At 49.1% G+C, this 23,568-nt stretch overlaps 1 protein-coding gene across 6 annotated transcripts in view; it reads right to left on the reverse strand.

Moving 5' to 3' along the window:
- Klhl29 (kelch like family member 29) overlaps positions 1-23,568 on the reverse strand; it is a 300,571-nt gene that overhangs the window by 41,638 nt on the left and 235,365 nt on the right. For all 6 annotated transcript variants that reach the window (XR_015045162.1, XR_015045161.1, XR_015045163.1 and 3 more), the window contains 2 exons: positions 21,537-21,678; positions 18,446-18,958 (listed from right to left, as the gene is read on the reverse strand). Coding sequence is in view for 2 of the 6 variants with exons in the window: in XM_085830189.1 (XP_085686315.1) it covers positions 18,446-18,958; positions 21,537-21,678 (655 nt within the window). In the remaining 4 variants the exon portion in view is untranslated. The remainder of the gene's footprint in view (positions 1-18,445; positions 18,959-21,536; positions 21,679-23,568) is intronic.

Genomic DNA, 23,568 nt, shown 5'->3' on the forward strand with positions numbered 1-23,568 from the left:
CCCACAACTTAAAATTCAAAGGTCTATGCCCCATAGAGAACAGGGCTTGACACAGCCTAGCCCTGGAGGCTGGCCTTCTGATTTAAAACCTGGGAGCACAGACAGCTGGAAGCAGTCTGGAGCATCTTCTCAGCCCCACGGTGCTATGAAGTTCCCTTCTAGCTTCCAGTTCTCTGACTGGCACCTGACAGTGGGCTGGGTATTAATTATGGTCAGAGCTTTTCAACGTGCAATAAAAAGCCTTTTAAAGCGTTCCGATGGGAGGTGATTAACTCTATTAAGTGGCATTATGGATCTTCCTATCTGTTGCTTTCATAAACATAGTTGTAGGCGGAATGTTTTATTATGGGCATAAAAATGTCCCGCATTACAATGCATAAGCACATATTGATGTTGTATTTCTTTACTGCGCTACCGCCCCAATCCCCAACCATTCTGAAAAGAAACTACATGTCTTAATAATTTATGCTCCAAGTTTTAACCAGGATTATCAATGGCAGCTTTTGAGCTTTCTCTTTTGGCAACACAATAGATCATAGTAAAAACGCACCGACAAGCGATGTGTCCGTTTGATTTTTTTCCACCTGAATCAGCAGCCCAAATTCCAGACACAGCAGTTTAGGGCAAGGCGCACGCTGAAGAATTTAAGTCTAAGCATTTAATCTGTTCTTTCCATAAATTTCTGCTGCTTGTGCTTTATAATGATTCTACCAGAGGAAGTTTATTTATATCGCAGATTCCCAGCATCAGCACATTGAGAACACAACGCAATCGCTCAGTCAATAGCTTACAGCCATGTATAATATCACTCCGGAAATCAAAAGCCCATTTGAAGAAGAGAAGACTCAGATTAAAGTCACTTTAAGACATCAATAACTTGGACTGGCTGAGGAGAAGATATAAATATCTGGCGTGCGCATATGCAAATAGGAAGACGCGGGAACCTCCTGGTGGGACTTGCAGCACTTGAAGGCGGCGCCAGGGGCGGGGTGGGCGGTGCCTCACTGTCACCCAGGAGGGGCTAGGATACGCCTGTGCTGCAGAGTGCGCCTGCGCAATTCCTGGCTGCTGGTTTGGGCTGGGGCCCCAGGCTGCTAGAGGGCAGGGCTCCTGTGTGAAAAGCCCAATGAAGGAAAGAGGCCATCTAGAATGACACTTGCGTCATGCAACCTGGGCGTTCATCTGTATCCTGGCTTTAGAAGAGCCTGGCATAGGAGGCATGTTTTCTTCCTGTATCTCCTTTCGAGACTAGCCATTATCTTATCTCCTTCATCTCTCAGGGTTAACCCTAAGGTCTGTAGGAAAAACGAAGCTTCTAGAGAAAAGAACTTGTCTAAGCTCTCACAGCTAGTGAGCCACAGAACCAGGATCAAGCTGTACTTACAAAAAAATTGAGCATTTAAACGACTGCCTTTTGCGGTTTCCTGGACACTCTCCTTAGAGACATAGCAGGAGCAACAGCCCAGGAAAGTTTAGGGTTCATTTGAGTATACAAAGCTTGGAGTCTATAGACACAGCAAAGGAAGGGGGTGTCACAGGGTGGGGGTGGGTTGGGGGGAGGTGGCTGGATCTAGGTAGTTTAGAGGCTTGGGGTAGGGCTGGCTGGTAGGACCCTCGGAATGGGGGTGGTCAGAGGAGAATCTCTGAGAAGAGGCAAGGTAAGTCCTAAGGAGTCTGGAACCAGCCAGGTCTGGTTAGGCTACCCTTGAGTTCGGGAGGAAGGGAAGACACTGGGAGAGGCTTGTGGAATCCCAGGGACAATTGGTGAACCCACTGCCCGTGGCCAGAAACAACCAAGGCCTTAGTGGCTTGCTTATCTTCGTCTCTACAGCCTCTAGGATTACACCTTAGGAGAAGAAAGAACATTAGAACCGTGCTGTGTTTATGGTGTGGCTCAGCACTGGGCAGAGATCCGTGCAAAGGGAATGCAAAAAGTACCTGGCCAAGCGGGAAAGGGAGGCCAGAGCATTAGAATGAAGTTAGCGAAACCCACAGAAACGATTTGAGGGTGACTTTAGCCTAGTGGCCACCTCTGCTTCTATGGGTAGCCCTGATCCCATCCCTCTGTGCATGCAACAACTCCTGCATTCAACAAGTGTTTACTGAGGATGGCTATGTGCCAATGCTGGGAATACAGCAAGGAACAAACAACTCTCACTGCAGGGTATCTGGTGACCCACAAAATGTGTCCCTTTTTTTTTCTAGGGCTGGGCAGCTCAGCTAGTTTAGGAGGGTGGGATAGTCATGTGGAGGGGGAGCGGGTGGTGTTTTCACTTAGGCATTGGCTGCATTTAGACCCTGAGATCTGGGCAGATGGCCTACAAGAGCCTTGGGGCTCAGTGGCATACTGTTGCTCCTCCCTTCTCCCAGCAGCCACTGCTCCTCACTGAATTAAAGTTAGCAGGGCACTTGAACTCCCTGCTGGGTAAGATCAAGCTCTTCCTAGGAAATGGAATACACTGTCCCTTCCTCCAGTGCTCTAAGTCACAACCCAGCAGATGCTTGGCAAAGCCGGCTAGGTCAGTAAGGAATGCAGTGGCGATCATGTACTGTGTGCAGAGGCAGCCTGGCTAACTTGAGGCGCTCTTTAGAGGTGCTCTCTTGGCTGTATGGAACCTTCTATCAGAGCTTCTCTCATTGACTCACAGTGGTAAGAGATGCTTGCATGGTGCCTCTAATTGGTTCCTGTCAACAGGGGCCTCAGCTGCCACCTGCCCTAGGGCACTAGTTGGAGTCACGGAGTTCTGGTGGCTCATAGTTGAGTGCTGGGGTGTGATTCTCTGGGCATCTGTCCACTCCTGGCTATGTGAACCAGCTCTTGCTGATTCCACACAGAATCTCCTCTGACTTCCCAGGCTTCTCTGAAAAGCACAGATGCGTATTTTCATAGCTTCCTATAGAGATTTCGGGGTGAAGCTGCAGGGGTTCTGAAATAGTAGGTGGAGAACTCTGAGGATGCCTTATAATTCCCCATAGAGGGTAGGTAACCCCCCACTGGATTGTGGGAGAACATCTGTGTCAATCAGCAGGGATGAGGGGCATGTGGGCCAGGTGGAGTTGGGCAGAGTGATCTCCGGTAGCTTGGGTGTGATCTCATCGCATGCCCCCAACTGGGGTACTTACGGATGACATACCAGTTCTCTTTCCAGGAGCCCCTCCCAGGATGGAGAGAATGGGTGCCAGAGGGGTCAGGCCTGCCTTAGGCTGGCATCTGGTTCTGTGTGGGGTTCAAGGAGGCTTCTGGAGGAATGTCTGGCAAAAGGCAGGATGGGGACGTCAGCTTGAGCAAGGACAGTGACTGTTACACAGAGGTCCTGAGGAGCAGATTGGTGGAGAGGGCAGAAGCCATGAGTGGCTTGCCAAGAGGACCTCTGGAGGATTTGAGCAGAGAACCTGATAGAATTCGCTATGATGCCTGTGTTGCAGCATGAAGCATGGCCAGGAAGCAGCAGAAAGGAGGCAGCTGCTCAGGGAGGCTGAGACTGCGAAGAGGCTGACTTGGCCTGGAGGAGGGTAGAGCTCAGCTGAAGGGCCTCATGTGGAAGAGTTAACAGGCTAGGTGTCCTCACTGGTGATTGGGGTTCTCATGGCTGGCCACTTGGGCTTCTATAAGGATATCTCTATCAATTCAAAGCGTATTTATCAGGGATGGAGTCGGGCCCCTTTGTGGTGTCACATGGGACAAAGCCATGCTTAAACACCCCCATAGCTAATCCCAGAGCCAAACACTGAGGTATAAGGTAAATACAGGTTAAAGTCTAGGCTTTGGGATAAAGGATGCTTCATTTCTGTTTCTATTCTGTCCCTGACCGTGGGATAAATACAGGATAGTCATGTCATGTTTCTGAGCCATAGCTTCATCTGTAGATGGGGGTCATGATAATCCCCATTTCCTAGATGTAAAGATTAGATAGGTCAATATTCATACCGAGTATTCTGGAGGGAACTAGCCGCCATAGCTCCCGGGGGTGGGGGTGGGGTGTTGCAGCTCAGAGGTCAGTCAAGTCACACTGTACAGCTTCAGGGGGCATAATTTACCTCAGAGTCCTCAGGGTGTTTTGAATTACTCTCACAGTTTTCTGGTAGGTGGCAGGCAAGGGTCTTGAGAAAGGATAGCTTTTTACATATCACATAAAGTTGCTAAATTGGCCAGAGACGGGGGTGTTCTAAAGTCATTCACAGTTGGGTGGGGGAGACAGACATGAAAATAGACTGTCAAGATGCTCGGGTAGGGAGGAAGGGTGGAGTCTGCACGTGTCCCTGAGGGTTAGCTGAGGAAAGGACTCTCTCCCGTGCTGAGCCTGCTGTCTCAGAATTCCCACTAGAAAGCAATGATACAGAATGAAACATTGCTCTCAGACCCTCCAATAGTCCCCAGTTGGAGACAGATGGGGCTACGGCCCCGAGAGGCCCCGAGTCTCTCTGCTCAGGTTATCAATAGAGAGCCTTTCTCTGTGTTCATTCAGTCCCCCGTGGAAAAGGCAGGCACTGAATACAGAATAAATACCCAGATCTCTGTGCGCTATAGTTCCTGCCTGAGTCATAATTTACCTCATGTGCTATGTTGCTATCAGGAGGCTCCCAGCTCCTGAGGCAGCCTTCGTGCCAACCTTTTCCCCTGAAGGGAGGCACAGAGGCCAGTGTACCTAAAGGGGACCCAACAGCCTGTGCTTAGCATGTGCACGGGGAAGGAGACATCTGTGAACTTCACGGGGACCCCAGAGTTACTGTTTCCTCCACCTCTGCTGCCTGCTCCCTCATCAGCAGTCACTATGTCTTGTCACTCCGGTCTGGGCAGCGTGTTCTGACGAGACAGCCTCACCACTGCCGTGTTCTGGGGTTAAAGGTGTTTCTGAAAAGGGAGGGTCCGTCTTCGCAATCAGCAGAAGGAGCCCTGGAAGACAAGGTGGCTAGCTTTGTGCTGGTCTAGGTTGGGAGCACAGGGTTCTCAGTGGGAGTAAGCCTGGCAGAGGAGGTTAATAGGGGAGAGGGGTGAAGGACAGGTGGGAAGGAGAACTGTGGAGTGGGGTAGGGCAAGAGGGTAGGAGACCAGGGAATGCTGGAGTTCAGACGACTTAGTCCCTCCAGGCTTGGGGCTCACCATCAGCTTGCTCTAGACCCCTCAGGGAGCAAAGACTTCCGAGGCATGAACCACCCTAGAGGCTTCTGTCAGGCAGCTGAGAGATCAGGAAAAAAAAATACATCCTCAGCTGCCCGAGTCCCTTTCTGGAGCCAAGAAGGCTCAAGAAACAGGATGTGGGGTGACCAACTAGCCTCTACAAGCAACAGTGGTCTAATGGGAAGGATGAGGAAGAGGAGGAGGAGAAGGAAGAGGAGAAGGAGGAGGAGGGGGGAGGGGAAGGAAGAGGAGGAGGTGGAGGAGGAGGAGGTGGAGGAGGTAGAGGAGGAGGAGGTAGAGGAAGAGGAGGAGGAGGAGGGGGAAGTGGAGGTGGAGGAGGTGGAGGTAGAGGAGGAGGAGGAGGTGGAGGAGGAGGAGGAGATGACAGTGGCTCTACCCTCTTCCTGAAGCTGTGCTGGTGCTCCTCCAGAGGAGAACTGCTCAGGCCTCCAGCTCTGTACTAAGCTCCCATGCAAGGAGCCTCAAGCCTCCCTCCCAAGGAGGACCAAGGGATTTTTTTTTTTTTTCTACTCTGCTGAGCTCTGGCAAAGATATCAGCACATGGTTAATCTTCCTTTCGCTCAGAAATGCAGAGTAATTTGCCCGAATGGGGATTTCTGCATATTTATACTAATGTCTGTGTTTAAAGCTTATGAGACAGGGAATTGCTGAGAGATGTCCATTAGCAATATATACAGACTGCAATTATTCCTTATGGTGTGGGTTGACTGCAAAATGTTTTATTTCTATGGAAGTAGTGGGCTTTGCCTACCGTGTTTTCTTGTGTGCCAGAAGAAATCAATAAGCACAGAAAAGAACTGAAAAGAGGCAGGGATAAAAGGGATGTGACCTTTTAGGGTTTTTAGAGCCTTGACTACATGATGCCAGGAACTGCCTTTGTCCTCAGAATCTAAATTCGAGTAAGCGCTCAAGTGGGTGGAATTTGGAACATTTAAGATATGGACAAAAATTTACACACCTTTCCTAAGACAAGACAAAGCTGTTAGTTCATGGGGCCAGGAGGAGGAACAGGGGTGTCCTGTCAGAGACCAACAAAACAGGGACCAGAGGAACCCACTTCTGGCTTCCATCCTCGTCCCCCAATTTCTACTTGTGTCAGAAGTAGGTTTTCTTCAGAAATAAAGGAAGCCCCAGGTCTGGGTCCACAGACGAGCCTCTTGGCATCCACATACAGGTCATGGCGGGAAACTGTTTCTTGCTATGGAGGGCTGGAGGTCCAGGGGTAGTGTGGGTGTCTGGAGTTCACGAGTGGGAACCCAGGGCAGGCAGGGATCCAGGGTCTCTTCATCAAGATTCTGGCCAGGAATTATCTGTGAAGTTCATGTTCTCCCTCTGTAAGTCTGATCTATGTTAACCCCCCATGCTTCAACCCTTACCTAGCCTTTTCTGGATTTAATAGGGATTTTCATTTTTCTGTCTTTTGTTAGATCGAGTCTCTTTATGCCACCCAGGATGGTCTTAAACTCATGATTCTCCGCTCTCAGCTTCCGAAGTGCTGGGATTACTGGTATGTACCACCAAGTCTGGCTTCTTATGACTTTTTTTTTTTTCTTTTAAATCTTCTGCTAGAGGACATAGACAGACAACCCCCAAGCAGGCTTCAAATACCTTCGGGCCACTTCTGTGTAGGTGATGCTTTCAAGGCTCAGAACTCCAAATGAGGTGGAGGGATGCAGATGGAGGGGCATCTGAGTGCACATAACAGCCAACTACCTAGGTCATGGCTTCTGCTTCTCCTGGGGCTGCCACACCACGTGCCCCTCCCCTTCCTCTTCCCTTGTAGCTCCCAGTTCTGATCTGTCATTTGCTGCAGAGTCTCTGTGACGTTGGGGATCTCCATTGAACCCCAGGTGGTCTCCTTCTGCTCAGCATCTGTCACCACATGTCCCCCTGCAAGCTGGCTTTTGTGTGTGCACCCCAGTCCCTCGGCAGGAAAGCACTACTCTTTTCAGGCTCCAAAATAGTTTCTCGAAGTTGATGCTGGCTTCTCTCTTGCCTTCTTGCACAGTGATCTCTTCCAAGAGGCGCTGGGGTCCAGAAGAAGGACAGATGGTCCCCTTCTTTTTATAACACGGCCAGTCTTTTGAAGTGAAGAGCTATAAGCACAAGTTTGTCTTTAGCAGATGTTCTGTGGGCACAACAAGTGCCACTTTGTGCTCTTAAGCAACTGTGAATGATGGTGACTCGGAAGGAGCCAGAAATGGGTCTTTGGTGCATGTTCAGCAGGACGCAGGGGCCACAGCGTGCTGGTTGCTGGGCAGGCTGCAGCCAAGCTCGAGTCTGTTCAGCTAGTTCTTTAATACTTGTGCAGCCCAGGGACTGCCCAATAGTAGATCCACTGTACAGTGGCCATCTCTGTGGTGTTGGCTGTTGGACCACACTCTTCAGCATCTTCCAGCTACACGGGTCAGCTACTGGGCCTTCATCATGGAGGCTATGGCTGTAAAGGGCTGAATGGAAGACTTGGCTGATGACATGAATGACTGGCCAGACATGGCATCTATTGAGCTTACCAGAATTTGAAGACTATGCTAAATGTCGACAGGAAGCCAATTCCTGTAGCTTTGCCATGGTGGCTCTTCACCCATTGGTGACAGAGACTTGAGGCGTCAATAACGACTTCTAAATGGATGCGCTGCTGTTTAGTAGATTTCAAGACTTTCATTCATTGAAAAGGGCATAAGCTCAATGAATAGACCTCACTAACTTCAAAGATGTATCATCTTTGCTCAGAATTGGCTCCTTCAGAGGATGACTGGCTCCATTCACTTGATTGCATTGGCAATGCTTTGAGTAAGGCATGGGGAATGTAGCAACGGGGAAGAATTCCCAGAGCCGCCTGCCTCCCAAGCTCCAGTGGATTCTGTGGCCAGTGCTCTGTCTGCAGTATCCTCAAATAACCTAGTGCCCCTATGGATTGACTTTGGAAATTCCATAACTTATCCATCTGTCTATCCATCCAGGAGCAAAGAGCACCAAGAGTCTATCAGTCACATGATGCTAGCACATATAAAGTGGCTGTCATGGGACTTACCTATTGTTAGCCCCAGTGACAATACAACAGGGGTCTATAGGCGTCCTATGGTAGAAGGGACGTAGTCTCTGGAGACCTACGCTCATGATGGCATCAACCCGTGTATCTGCTTTGTCTCAGCCTTCATTTTTTATCTAGAAATGGGACAAATGGGACAACTACAAGGAATCCACAAATACAGAGTAGACAGGTAATGAGCACACAGTGACAGGCAAGTGTGTGGCAGCCATTGTCCCTGTTATGCACCCTTCTGGAAGACAAGGCTACACTTTCCAGTTCACACACATCTTGTCTGGAATGCTAGTCCCTGACCATGGTTTGAGAAAACTCCACAATGTCAGCTTCATTTCCTTTATAGTTATCATTACTAGAAAGACCTAGCAGGGAGGTCACATGTCTACTTAACTCTTTTGTGGGACCAGTGACACTGACACCGGGAAACCCGAAGGCAATGAACATTTTCATACAGAACAAAGACCTGGGCCTGGAGAGACAGCTCTTAGGTGAGAGCTCTTGAATTCCAATCGAAGCATGAAGACTGGAGTTCAGATCCCAGGGCCCTCATAACAAGTGGGTCTTGAGCACAGCTATAACCCCAGCAGAGAGTGGGTAAGACTAGGATGGTTTCTGTGCATGCTGGCCATTAGCTTAGTCAAATAAACTCAAGCTCCACGTTCAACGAGAGACCATGCCTCAAAGGGTTAATAAGGTATAAGTGTGTGTACTGACCATGTGCACATACATTGTACATATATAACCACAGTAACACACATTCTTTCTCCCCTGCCCCCTCCCTTTCTCTCTCTCACACACACATGAATATAAAGAAAGACAAAAATACAGGAATTGTTTCTGGATTGAAAATAACTTCTAGATCCTGCCTGTTCAAATGGCTAGGGAGATCAGAAGCTTTCAGAATCACCATAAGGTGACGCCCAAATCTGGTGGTTTCTAAGGCTCTGGGGCACAGATTTCAATAGATAGCAAGGCATCTTGGGCCCCTGAGACTGGCTCCTTAAGATACTCTCGGCAACAATGGATGAGTATGGTTGACCATTCACTCAATATTCCTAGGAGACCACGTTCATCAAGCAGGCATTTCCAAAGAGGACACGACCCATGAGACTTGATAGGGTGAGGGTCCCAATGTCCCTGAGTTAGGGTTTCCCAGGTCATCTTTTCCTTTCTTTTTAGGATGAGTGTCCCCTAGTGATATGTTCAGGGGTCTTTACTGATCATCTCATGTGGCACCATAGAGGATGTGGCCTTGTATGAGAGTATGGACCTGCCTTTGAGAACATACAATTTCTATGGGGTGCATGTCACAGGCATGCAGGCCCTGGGTTTGTCTCTGTGCTTCCATCTGTTGGAAGACAGAAGCTTCTCAAGGCGGAGGACCCAGCAGCAGGGGACGCGATCGCCCAGGCCGCCCAGGCAGTGGGGGTGGTTTCCCTGGGAATTTTCTAGTGCATGTCTGGGAATGATGTCATACTTTGGTGGTGCCTTTAACTTCATTGCCCCTGCTTGTGACATGAAGTACTTTTGATAAAAGATGGATCATGGGGAGTGGTTTGCAAATTCTGAGTGGTTTGTCTCCCTGAAGAGGATTCTGACTTGAAGAGAGGGATGAGCATCTTTTCAGAGAGCATAGCTGGGACAGGGTAGGGATGGTGGGAGCAGGCTGTCCTGAGACACAACTAGCCAACGATGTAAAGAGAAATCGTTCTAGGATCTCAGTGGAAAGGTTAAGTTGATCCTGACTTTACAGAGGTAAAATAGTGGTAAGTGCATGGCGACCGTGCTGTGGTGAGGGCTGCCCTTTTTGTTTGACAATTAGATGGATTTAAAGACTATTCTTATAGCCAGGCACGGTGGCACATTCTTAGTCCCAGGACTTGGGAGACATAGGCAAGAGGGTCTTTATGAGTCCCAGGACAGCCAAGTCTATTTCTTATTTAAAAACAAAACAACAGAATTCTCAGATAACAAAGACTATTAGAGAATGAATTAAAATCCCTTCAAAGGAGGAGATGGGACTGTGAGGAGGCTACAAGGGTAACCTAATAGATGGGATACCCCTTTAAGAAGAAACAACACAGATACACCTCTACCCAGCAAAGATCTTGTGAAGACACAATATCAAATAGGGACACACCGGGTGACAGTGACCCTGCCTGCACTCTGACTTATGTTCCCAGCTTCTACAGCTGTAAGGGAACACGTTCTGCTGTTGAAGCCACTCTGTCTGTCGTGCTTTGTGATGACAGCCGCCCTGGCAGAGCTGACTGTCATGAACTGACCTTGCCCAAGCTGAGGAAGGCACGTGTGCACTGGCCTGGTCTACAGACTGCATCTGAAGCGCTGGGCAATGACTGAGGAGGGAAGTCATTTACAATAGAGGCAGCCCACAGGTCTGTGTGGGGTGGTCCACCATGCTGCTGGAAGCTAGGAAGTGAAGGGAATTTGCTTGATGATGCAGTGAGGCTCCTGAGCTGCTCTCTGAGGTGGGTGTGACACACGCACACATGCACATGCATAGACATACACAAACACACACCACACTTTCTATTTTTCCTTTTCAAGAAGAGAGTTACACCAAGAAAACAGGCAATGACAACCATTTCAATAGATGGCCACCTTTTGGCCATTTTTTTTCTTCAAGCAATTTGCACAATGTTTTGTGTTCCTGAAATACTACATTTGTATTATTTTTACCTTTTACATTTCTAGAATAGCGAGTATGCTCCTGAATGGAATGTAATTTCAACCAAATCGCTTTTCATTGAACTGGTTTTGTGCCACATTTTCTCCAGTTCTACTTCATGATGTGGTAGAGGCCCCCTGCCTCACACAGGAGCAAGCAGCTGGCAGCCGCATGCTCTATCCAAACATCATACTTAGAACTGACTCCAGCCTCTGGAGAGGCAAGTTCTGGGATCAGCTGACTCTTCGTGCCTTTGCAAGTAACATCCATCGGCAGGTGAAGCCGATGTTCAGATCATTAGGCACCAGGCACTTTGCCATTAAACCTCTGTCACACCAGGAAAGAGAAAGATGCATAGTGAACTTTTGGACTTGGGTGTGTTCCTGATTGCCCTTTCAGGGATTAATGGTGGTCCTGGTGCCTCATACAAAGGTTGTTGTTGTTGTTGTGTGTGTTTGTGTGTGTGTAACTCTCTTATAGACAAACCTTTGAATGTCAGTTCTGTATCGTTACTTCCATCAAACTTCCTTCCATTCATCTACCTCCTGTTCTTGACTGCCCTCAGCGTCTCCATCTCTAGTGCCCTTTTGCTTCCCAGGCAGCCTCTCCTTCTGCCAACTCCTACCTCTCTCCTCAGGCCTGTGCCCATGCCTGGAACACTGTGAATCACCCAGGGCCTCCTGCTTGGTAGAGGTAGAGATTGTGTGCAGCATACAGCTAGCATGCTGGATATGCCTTTTGGTTTGGCTTGTGGGAGAAGCCACCTCTGAGCTCTGCACAGAGTTGGTGTCTCAGAACACAGATGAGTTGCTCAATAAATACTCAGTGGAGCATCAGAGAGGGAAGCGACATGTCTCCAGCTTTCCCATGGTCCCTGAGTGTCACTGACATATGCTTCACCAGTCATTCTGTCATTGCCTATTCTAGCTTGCTGACCTTGAGTGATGACAGGGCTTACTTGGGTCAGGGCAGTTGGTTTCTGCACCGTGGGTCAGTGCCATTTTGGAAAGGCCTGGGAAATGTCTTCTCCTTTTGTTCCCTCAAATTCTTATGGGCATTTTGACTTTGAGCCCTGCTGGTGGGTGGGGCAGGATCTCTGACTTTGAGGATACTAGGTGTATCTTAGAGTCTGGAAGTCAGTATGTTTTTCCAGCAGCACCAGAGAGTACAGAGCCTTCAACCTGCCTGTGCCATGTTGAGCAAGTGGGTGTGTGGCTGGGTCATCTCCTCTAAGGAGGATGACAGCATCTCTGGGTGGTCTGGCTGCTTTTACTGCAGTAGGCTGCACGCCTGTTCACTCATAGCCAAATGATGTTAACCAAACCATTAAGCCCTGGAAAACTCTCCCATTAGTAAAGAACAAAGCCCCGAGGACCCCTGGGAGGGAAGGAGCGCTTCACAGTGGGCTAGGGTAGGTTCTAGTGAAGAAGTAGTATTTTGTGGGTGTGGACAAACCTGGGCAACACCTGCCTCCTGTGAGAGGGTGTGTGGGCAGGATGCGGGGATCTAGTGGGTAAGGTAAGGGTGATGGGATTGGCTCCTGAGACAAAAGCAGTGGAGATCAACTGCCTTTTTTCCCCTAGGATTCTTTAAGACTTACAGGAGCCAGTACAGGTAACATTCTTGTGAGCCTTCTCTGTACACCAGGCATGGTGTTTAGACTTAATGTTATCTAACTTTCTAAGCTGGTCTGGGTTACAGAATTGGAAACTGAGGTAGAGTCCCACTCACCAGCACAAGTTTGCTGCATTAGTGTGTGGAGGGATTGGGAAGTCTACCCAAGCAGCTGATCTGGGCTCCTGACTACCATCATTGCTGCCAGCCATGCACGCCTGACCTTGAATCAGACACCACTAGTTATTTAATCTGTTGCTGCATACATGGATGTGCCCTGATCCTGCCTGTGTGTCGCTGGCTCCCTTTTATCAAGAAGAAGGTCAGAGGATGCTGACCTCCCCTGATCGTACAGAGGCGGAACAACCTCCCCTGAAAATGAACAGTTCTTGGATTTGGGGGAAGGTGCCAGCAACAGGTTGGTTTCTTCTGGTTGTTATGGTGATGGTGGAGGATTGTAAAATGTTACAATGGGAGAAGGCAATTTTCTGCCATTCAAAGGGGACCCCTGGGAGCCATGCCTTCAGACATCATGATGTTAACACGCTCTCCTAAGACTCTGGAAAGCAAACTGGTCTTTGATTTTTCACATTAACCTGAATCCTTTTAAGGCTATGGGTGCTGAATGGTGGCACGGTTGGTGGAGAGCGAGAGATCACACACACATTGATAGTGGTTATACTAGGCACAGCACTAGGGCTGCAAATAAAATGAGTCAGTCCTCACAGCAACTGTAGAAGCGGCCCTTCCACTATTATTTTAAAGATGAGGAAGCTGGGGTAGAATTTCCCATCCCATTATGTTCTGGGGCAGGTATTGTGTGGAGGTACCTGGGTGTGGGAAGAGGCCTCGATGGATAGAATTTTAGTGTGGGACAGATGTGGAGCCTGCAGAATGACTTCCCCTTTGCATACCAGGATGCCCAAGGGTCCTGACTGCTTTTGGGAACAAAGACAAGTCACAAAGAGGCCTGGCTTTGTGCCTCATCCATCACATGCTCCTCTTGATGTCTCCACAAGTGTCTAACTCTTGTTCAAGACTCTTCAGTTAGAATGGGATTCCAGCGAAGTGCTTACCCACCCTGGAGGCTCACAGTCTGAGGATGGAAGAAGCACAGACAAACTGCCTGTGAATAGGTGAATGATTCAAAGCACAGGGCATGCCTCAAATAGAGAACATGAGAACTCGGCCTACACACAGACTCATAAAGGATAAAGTACAAGGCAAGTCAGTGTCAGGGACTGAGGTATTAGGGGTGACCATCAGTTACCAGAATATCTGGGACTTTTGGAGACCTTTGAGGGGGTATGACAGGTCAACGTCTGCATTTTAAAAAGACCATCATGGCCAATTCTCAGCGCTTGTGCTCAAGGGACACACTGTGGGCCAGTAAAGGACAAGTGGAGATGGCTCTGAGTTTGAACCCTGAATGAACTTGGGGTGACATTTCTGGGATAGTACAGGGAAGGTAACTGCAGCAAGGACAGTGTGTGGGCAAACAGCTTTGTCATGCATTACAGAGAGACCAGGGTGCTTGGCAAGGAGGCATAAGACAATCCTTAGCCCTGAGTCTGGGAGAATAGTCTCCTATCGTCTGCAAGAAAGTAACTCATGCCATCTCTCAGAAAGTGACTCGAACACAGCGCTGTGGGCCCTGTGAGCACTGTATGGGCTGGATCAGCTGCTAAACTCCCAACAGGACAACTGGGCAAGATTTCAGTGATAGTGAGCTGGCAACAGATGCGAGGCAGTCACATTCACAATTCCCATTGGCCCTCCTGGACTCATTTTATATACTGTCTACACACCATGTGTGTGTATGTGTTTGATTTTACAGGGCAGGGTCTCACTTTGTAGCCCAGGCTGAACTGGATGGAGCTCACGATGGAGCTCAGTCCGACCTCAAACTCAGAGCAGTCTTCCAGCCTTGGTCACCGTGAATGCTAGGATGGCAGGCATGAACAAGTGAAGGAAAGGAGTCTCCAAGGTATCAGGAGGCTTACTCCGTCACAGCACTGTCCCACCTGCATGCATCCTAAGATATAACCCACAGAGCACACCCAAAGATACTGCTGTCTTCGCTGCTGCAGGGGTTGGAGTAGCTGTGATTCATGCAGGACACAGTTGCAAGGATGGACAGAGCTCTTTGGTCTAGAGGTCTAGGGTTAGGGGCGGAGGAGAAAACCTAACCACCGAAGGATGTAGAACCATTCATCATCATGAAGCTCTTTGGTCCTGAGGCTGAGAAGCCCAACTCTGTAGATGGGTCACCATGGTCCCTACACCATGCCTACAACGCTGTCTACACCAGAACAGACATGTGTCCCTCTGGGAGAAAGGGAGCAGGTGCCATTAGCCCTTTTCTCTCCAGACACTCAGGAAGAAAACAAGACAGCCAACATTCCCTGATGAAAAATGACAGAAATCACCTTGCCCCTAGCGCACACTTCCGCTATGACCTCCTGGTGATCGCTAGCAACAAGGCCATTAGACCTCAGTCTTTACATAGGCCTGGGTATGGCTGTACTTCTCCCAGAGCATCAGCCCAGAGGTATGTCCCCATCTAATGACAAGACAAGCACACCAGGTCTTTTATAAAGACTCAGAGGGAACTAATTCTGTTTTCTTCCCTTATTACTTTGCACACATGAAATCTATTTTTAATTACCTTTCAATATATAATCTAAAAAAAAAATTCCACAGCTTGTTCCCACCCTCAAATTGTTCTTAGAGAAAGAAAGATTTATCTTGTAAGTTTCTTAAGAAAATCTATATGTGCTCAATGCATTTAAATAACACTCATTAAAGCAAACCACAGGCATGCTGGCGTCTCTAGTCACAGATGAGAGACAATCACTTGACCTACTGCAAATCAAAAGGCATTTTGCACACCGCCTTTCTTTTTTCAATTGGTTAAGTTTTAAATTAAAGTCCCAACGCCCTTTTTGGGAAGGCAGACTAATAGAGCCTCCACTGAAAATTTCGTGCACTCGATCAGAAGATAATTACAAGAAACAAAATGTGAAATTTTAAATCAGGCACTAATGAAGTCTAAAAATACCAGTGGCCCATCCCTCTGGCTGGCAAGACCTGTTCTTCATGAGGGGGATCTCTCTGCATAATTACTCAGCCCCACGAGAGGCCAGGTTGTCTCACCAAACAATAGTAAGGCAAAAACCATAGGCCTGTAATGAGCTAGATAGTGCATGGTGGATCTTATTATAATGTTGGGCAAGGTTTCAAACAGAGACTAGGAGAAAAGGAAAGTTCTTTTCGTTTTCTTCTTTCCTTTCATTTTTATTTTTTAAAGCCGAGTTCTGATTTGTGTTGATAACATCATGTGGTGCCCCCTGTTCCCGCCTGGAGCCAGCTGTCTGTCATTTAGGAGTGTGAAGTCAATTGGGCTTCAGGGATGTGAAATCCCTTGGGGGCAAATTTAAAAGTGACCCAAATCCAAACCCTGGAGGTGATGTCAGGAGGATTACGGCTTTCCCATGGCAAGTTGCAAAGATTTGGTTTCAAAATTTGGGTTTCTTTTTTTTTTTTTCCCTAAATGTAGTTGTTTGACATTAGACCTGACAGATAAATTATAGCTTCAGCAATAAAGGCTTTTAAGATTAGAAATGAAAGGAGAATTTACTTTAAAAAAAAAAACCCACCCAGGTTTGAGCGTTGAGCATTCGTACGTGTATAGTCCTTTGTCTTCTGTCACAAATACAAGGGACCTGCCTGCCAGCAAGGGCCATAAAGAGACAGGTGAATTAATGTAATCTCTGGAGAACCAGCTGCTATGGTGAACATCAGTGTGCTGGACAGGTCACCCATGGTCACTGGCCGGAGGACCCCAAAGCCTCCAAGGAGATGGGCAAGAATGTGTTTCTGGGCTCAGACTCAGTCTACCCTGTAGGGGTTTGTGTAGCAAGTAGTGCGGGCCTCCTCTTGTCTTTTTCCACCTATAACACTTGGGACTACAGAGGTCAGGCCACACCCTTTGGTTTCCCAAAGTTGTCCTGGGAGCAGCTCTTTAATGGTTCACTGACCTGGTAGGCTCAGGAGCCTGACCTTACTAATCTATGCCGCCCCATCTCAGGGTGAGGGTGTTCAGGGATAGCCTGTTCCCAGCAAGCAGTGTTTAGAAAGATGGATCCCAGTGTGTGTCCAGCACTACACCAGAGAAGTCTAGGGCCAGCTAAGCTGGTTCCCTTCTGTACAGAACAGTTCCTTTTCTCTAGATATATATCTTGAACTTGAAAAGCCAGCAAGACCTTTCATTAGCCTTAGCAGGCTCGCACTGTGAGGGACACGGAAGCTGCTTGGTGCTTCCAGCTTTGGGATAGCCTTGGACATCTGGGACGTCACAGTCTCTTGTGTCAAAGTTGATAGCTCATAAAATGGGAGTGAGGTTTTTTTTTTCTTTTTTTTTCTTTCTTTTTTTTTTTTTTTTCAAGACAGGGTGTCTCTGTATAGCCCTGGCTGTCCTGGAACTCACTCTGTAGACCAGGCTGGCCTTGAACTCAGAAATCCGCCTGCCTCTGCCTCTCAAGTGCTGGGGAGTGAGGGTTTTATGTGTGTTTGCACAAGCACATGTGTGCCTTTGTTCTTTTGGGTGGGGTCCTCTCTCTCTCTCTCTTTCTCTCTCTCTCTCCCTCCCTCTCTCCTTCTCCCTCTCCCTCTCTCTCTCCTCTCCCCTTTTAAAGAGAAGGGTTGCTAAACCAAAATAGTTCAAAGAAATCAATTTGGTTTCTCTCTATAAAAATAGATTTTAAACAAAGCAAGAGTTTACCAGATTTTTTATGTAATTTTCTATAATTTTGTCATTTAAAACTAGTTCTGATTTCCCAAACAAAGGCAGTCACAGCACATACAGGTACGTGAAACCCCATAGCGAGTTAGGCATGTGCTTTGTCGCTGGAGTGCTCAGCAAGACTGGACAATGGCTCAGCAGGACGGGGACAAGTGTCTGGAGAACGGTGGGCAGAGAATGACTAACTGCAGGGTTACTCTGCTAAGAGGCAGGGACCCCTGAGATGGACTTTCAGGGATTCTGTGGACAAGCCATGGCTAGTTGTGTGCACTCTCTAGCGCCACCTACTGGCACCTCTGAAGGAAGCATGGACACCCTAGCAGCCTAGAGTGCTTGGCAAAGACTGTCTTGCCTCCTCCTGACAACCTCCCCTCGCACATCAAATCCTGGCCTGTCTGGGGATGTCCCTGCATTAGGGGAAGGCACATCTAAGACAGGGAGTCTCAAAGCCCCCTCCTGACCCTCCTGTTCTGTATATGCTGGAGCTTGTGCTCAGAACCGTGTTACAGTTCTCCCTTCCCCAGCTTCTGGTCCCAAGGAACCACCTGAGATCCTTGCGAGGAAACTCCCTAGGACTGGGGGCTAGCATCCTGTGAAGGCCAGTCCACAGCTGTTCTTCCCAGGGGCTCCTAAGAGTCTGCTGTCAGTCCTTAAAAGCCCAAACCTCAAATGGTTCAGGGTGGTAGGAAAAAGCCTGAGCCCTGGCCCGGCTTGTGTTGGTAGTTCGGTGGAGAAGCCGTGCCCACAGGCATGGGCAGAGAGTGTTGCGAATGTCTTTATGGATGGAAATTGGCAAAGGCCTCCATGGACTGTTGTAGACTCCCTAAGAGGAGTGGGTAGCTCTTGGTCTAGCCTGGGAGGCAGAGGTGAACATGGCCTGGGTTCTGGACTTTCAGGCTCCTCTTTCCTTCCTTCCTTCCTTCCTTCCTTCCTTCTTTCCTCTTCTCATCTTTTCCCCTTACTTTGTGAATCCTGCTGTTGCTTGTCTAAGCCTCCCCATTGGCTTTCTGCCTGAATTCCCCGACTAAATAGGGAGTTCCTGCCACAGTTAGATGAGGCCAACGGAAGAGCTACCACCAAACATACTCCTGACATCACTGTGTTGGGGTGACCAGGCACACAGTGGGTGTGAGTGACAGCAGAACTTACCTTTAGGGTGCCCTGGGTCGGTGAACTCATACTTCCCCACTCCAATGGTCCGAAGCATTTGTAGCCCATGGGCCGAGTCTGTTGTGGGCGGCCCATTGGTGGCAGGAACACTACTGGGGAGAGCTGCGGACGGCTGGGCTGGTGGAGGTGGAGGCAGCAGGGGCCCTGCCATGTGGCCGTTGCCCACAGCGGTGGGTCCTGGGCGGGATACCTGCCCTACTCCAGGCAAAGTGGATACTGCCAGGGGCTGAGGGCTGGCATACAGGGCCTGAGCAGGCATGTTCACCACCACACTGCTCAGCGGTTGGGAGGGCGGCTGTGGGAGTGAGTAGTGGCCTGGTATCAGCGGGAGCTGGGGTCCCACATGGGGAGGCAGTGAGGGAGTCACCCCGATGACCGGGGCCTGGACGTTCACAGCAGGACTGAAGGTGGGAGGCTGGGTCACTCCATAGGAGTGTGTGATCAGGGAAGGCTGGTTTCCAGCGGCCACTGTGGTCACCCATGGCCCTGTGCCTGTAAGGGAGATGGAAAAAAAAGTTATTCTGTCAGTTACAGTCATTCAACAAATACCAACTGTCCCAGGCCTTGGGCTGGGACCTGGAGTAACATCAGTGGTTAATAGGCTCATGTTCAAGCACTTAACAGTTTATGAATGTGATAAAACAGGGTATGGGGTGCATGCCTTTAATTTCAGCATTCTGCACGGAGGCTGAGGCAAAGCGGAGCTCTACGAGTTTGAGGTTAGCCTGGTTTATATAGTGAGTTCCAGACCAACCAAGGCCATATAGTAAGACTTTGCCCTAAAAAACAAAACAAGGAATGTGTAGTGACAGTTGTGGGACTAGGTACCCTATAGGATATGAACAAGTGACAAATGACTGTAGGGGTTCAGAGAGAGAAGAAAGATCTGTTTGGGAAAAATGAGAAACAAGGAAGTAGAAGGAAAATAACCAGAGGTGTTCAAAGAGACCTCAGGTCACGTCAGCTCTTCTGCCTGTGAGCTAAGTGCCCTGGTAAGGAAAGCCTGGCTTCTCTGAGCATCATTCTTTGTTTTCTGTTCCTCTGGACTGAAAACCAAATGCAGGCAGAGCACCCCTGAGTAAAAAGCAACAATGTGTCGGACACGGTAGATGCTACATTTGTGTTGTAAGGCATCCTTTGCTGGAGAATTTGACTCCCACCATGAGGTCAAAGAGGAGGTTGGCAGTGGACACAGTTTGCTGGGGTTTCAGCTGAGTGCAGAGAAGCTCAAAGTGGGCAAGGCGTCCCCAGGCACAGGTGGATGGAGTCTGGGAAATCTTGGAAGAGATTTAAAGGGAGTCTAGGCTTTGTTTCAAATACCCTTCACACAGCCAGCCCTGTTGGAAACAGGAGGAGTCTAGTTTGGCTCTTTGGGTAATTTTAGTTGGATAAGGAAGTCCAGGCACCTCTCTTAGGATATAATGCAAGATGAGAGGCTGGTTGGGCCAGGTCAGGTAGAGCAGGACCTCTGTCTACCTGGAGCTTCACTGACCTGGAGGTGACCCAGGAGGCTTGTGAGGTAGCTGAAAGATATGACAGAGAAGTCTAGTCTGGGTCACCTCCGACTTACTGAGCCTTCACTTGGGGCCCCCACTGCCCAGTTCAGTTCCTCTGAGGTTAGGGTATAAGCTGAGAACGAGGAGACTGAGGCAGGAGACTGGGAGCCCTGGAGGAAGGGCTGGGAGTTCCCTCTCAGACATTAGATGAGGAGGAAGGAAGGAGCCCAGAGGGCACAGTGCCACTCAAACCAGCAGGGGCTCTGAGTGAGGATGAGGGGTCAGAAGGAAACACCTCTGAGTCCTGGTTCTGGTTCTGGGTAAGTGGCATGCACTTCTGTCCCATGTTAGTTTCCTCCTCTGCCGCAGGCACATAATCACAGCATGTGGGACGGCTGCAAGCCTTGTGATCGCATGCAGAATAAGGCACACAATAGTGTGCAAGAAATATTTATGGTTTGCGTAATGAGGGAGGGAGCCTGCAAGGCAAGAAACATTGGCAAAGTATTGCTGGCCAGGTTCTAGAATAGGCTGCTGAGGGGGAACATGTTCAAGCTAAACGGGAAGTGAGATCACCACGAGCCAGTCTGGCCGGATGTCTCAAGGCCAAGGCCTGCCACCCCAAACTCAGTGCTCCCCAGGACTGGCTAGGAAGCCTGGAAACATGCATCAAAATGCCAGAGGCTGGCTGACAAAGCCCCAGATAGCGTCAAGATGCTATGCCATGAAGATGATTCATATTTTGATGAGATGGATGCCTGAAAGCAGCTGGAGACCTACAGAGAGGGTCTAGTCACTCACTGCAAGCCCTGATCACTGTTTTTGGTCAATGGCTTGGTAGCTACCAGGATGGGCTACAGAGGACAATTTGGGGGCAAACTGGGAACAGAGCACAGAAAAAGGGAAAGAAAAGAACCCAAAACAAAACACAGCACCTGAAATTACAGTGCCCCCCGTTTGGTAGAGATTGGAGAGATTTGCTCTTGTGTCCCCAAACCCAGATGCCTGAGCCCAATTATGAAGAGGTGGCCTTGTGACAACCTTGAGTCTTACTGTTGGGGCAAGATATGATATTTCTGTGGGTTGAAGAGCTATGAGTGAGGGTTGTAATGACCAGTGTGGAGGTGCTGAAGGAAGAATACTGGTCAGGCAGTACGTAGGCTGTTAGCACCGAGTTGTGCTTTGCACTCTAGAGGGATGTGGAACAATTGTCTGGAAAGTGAAGGGACAGGAACTCATGTATCTTAGGACTGATGGGCTTGGGCAGAAGATGTGGAGCTGGGGGCGTCTCCAGGTATGTGTACCAAAGTGGGGGTAGGGGGCTCCAGGAGCCGTGAAAGGTCAGAGCTGCCAGAGGAGGCCCAAGATTCTGCGGAAGAAATTCCAGTCCTGGGGCTAGAGCATCCTGGTGCTCATGCAACTATGTTCAAGCCAGTAACATCTCCCTGGAAGTGTGACTTGAGAAACTTGGGGTCCCACACATCCTAAGCCCAGCATCCAGGCTTCTGCAGACTCTAGAGAAGAACAGAGCACCCAGCTAGTCAGTGTGTCTCTGTCAGCTGATGAACACTCACCTGGATTGTCGCTCTCCCTCATCTGTTTGGAGGGCGGCTCATCAGTGTCCCAGGGTGTGGACTGATTGACAGGCGTCTGCCCCCATCGGATGCTGGTCGTGAGTCCTTGAGACTGATTCTCAGCTTTGGAGATGCCAGGAGCCTGTGGGAAGCAGAAGAGAAGGGTAAGCATAGACTGTTCTAGGACCATATCTGCAACATGTTCCCTCGGCGGTATCCTTGAAACTTGAGCTTTATCTACTGGGTTCATGAGCAGAGCAAGAGAGAGAGCGAGAGTGAGAGCGAGAGCGAGAGAGAGAGAGAGAGAGAGCGAGAGAGAGAGAGAGAGAGAGAGCGAGAGAGTGAGAGCGAGAGAGAGAGAGAGAGAGAGAGAGAGAGAGAGAGAGAGAGAGAGCACAAGAGTGCCCGTACCCGGCCCCACTAACCCTGGGACCTTGCCTCTTCCAGGAGGGATCATGGGATATCAGGACAGAGTATCTACAGGTTTGCATCTGATGAGCCCCTGGCCTCCAGGAACTCTAAGCCAGTGTCTTACCATGTATCTCTATAGCAGCCTATCCCAGGGGACTAGTGTAACTGATAGAGCACTCTATACTCTGGTTGGAGGGACACCTCGGCCCTCAGACTGTCAGTCACCCACAATAACCCAAATGCCACCCACTTATCCAGGGCATGTGCTGAGAGCACTGACTGTACCTGCTTATTCTCAGTCTACCAGGACTTTTACTTGTGGCTGTTGACAGAGAATTCCTAATGAGGTGGCAAATGTTCTGCAGAATACCACCATCAGGTGGCAAGCGAGGGCCACTGCATGATCATCCCCAGTTTCCCACATTGTTTACACATGCTCTTGGGACCCAGGTGTCCCATGGAGAAAGGGAGGGAGTTATGGGAGTTGGCTGGACAGGTCAGGCTATGGCCCCAGGTAGAAAGGACCCAGGGCACCTCGGAGAGTGCTGTGTGAGCTGATTTTCTGACTTAGCTGTAGAGAAGAACAAGAGACAGGCCCTCAGACTGAAAGAAAACATCAGGTGACACTGGCCTCCCCCAGATACAGTTCCTGAGAGAACATTGGTTACTAAGACGTATACTTTCTAGAAATTTATAATGAGAAGGCACAGTGTTCTCACTGTGATTTGATGAGAAAACCAGATCACAAGATTAGACCCGTGTGATCTCCCTATGAACTGTCCTGGTGTTGACCAATGTGTGAGAGAGATGGATGACCCAAATGTTGGCGAGACACTATCCTTGGATGAGAGGATTATGGGTGTCTTCTTGTCTACACTCGTATGCATTTCTCAAAATAAATGGTTCTGGGGACTGCACTCAGGGTGCTGTACCAGTTTTACAGGTGTTCTACCACTGACCCCACCCCCAGATTTTTTTTTTTTTAAAGGGTTTGTATTCCGGCCTGCCCTTGAACCCATGGCCTTCTTATCTCTCACTACCAAGTGCTTGGATTGCAGTTGTGTATCACTACATCTAAAGACTAAATTTCCTTCGATGGCCGTTATTTGTAAATAGTTTTAAAATCCTAAACATATTGTAGAGGCTGGGATAAGAAAACTGGGATACAAAGGGGTTGAGGATCTCAGTGGCATTGGCTTTGAGATAAGTCATATCAGCTCCTAAACACCCAGTCAGGCCTGCGGTAGCATGAGAATTGGGATGAGGGGCAGACGTTCTCCAGGGACTCTCACAGAAGCATCTTCAGGTGAAAGTCACATTTCTTATAGCATGTTCTGGTGAGTGCCTGACTCAGTGATGAAGCTGGAGGCAGAGCTCCCTGTGGGGCCCTTGTGCAGGGTGATTCCCCTGGGTAATGTGGTCAGGAGGCTGGGCAGGGCTTCTGCAGTTTTGCTGGATCACACTTTGGTACACGGTGCCTTGTAGCAGGGCCTGCTGAGTGAGCAGGAGCCAGGCAGCATTGAGACCCGGACAGTACTGAGCTAATCACATTAGGGTGCACTTTACCTCTGGCCTGTACTTCAAATGCTCCACTTCTGTGAACAGAACATGAACAGAGGGT

This window comes from Mus caroli, unplaced genomic scaffold, assembly GCF_978045245.1.
Source record: "Mus caroli unplaced genomic scaffold, Mus_caroli_1 scaffold_14, whole genome shotgun sequence".
Classification (NCBI taxonomy): domain Eukaryota; kingdom Metazoa; phylum Chordata; class Mammalia; order Rodentia; family Muridae; genus Mus; species Mus caroli.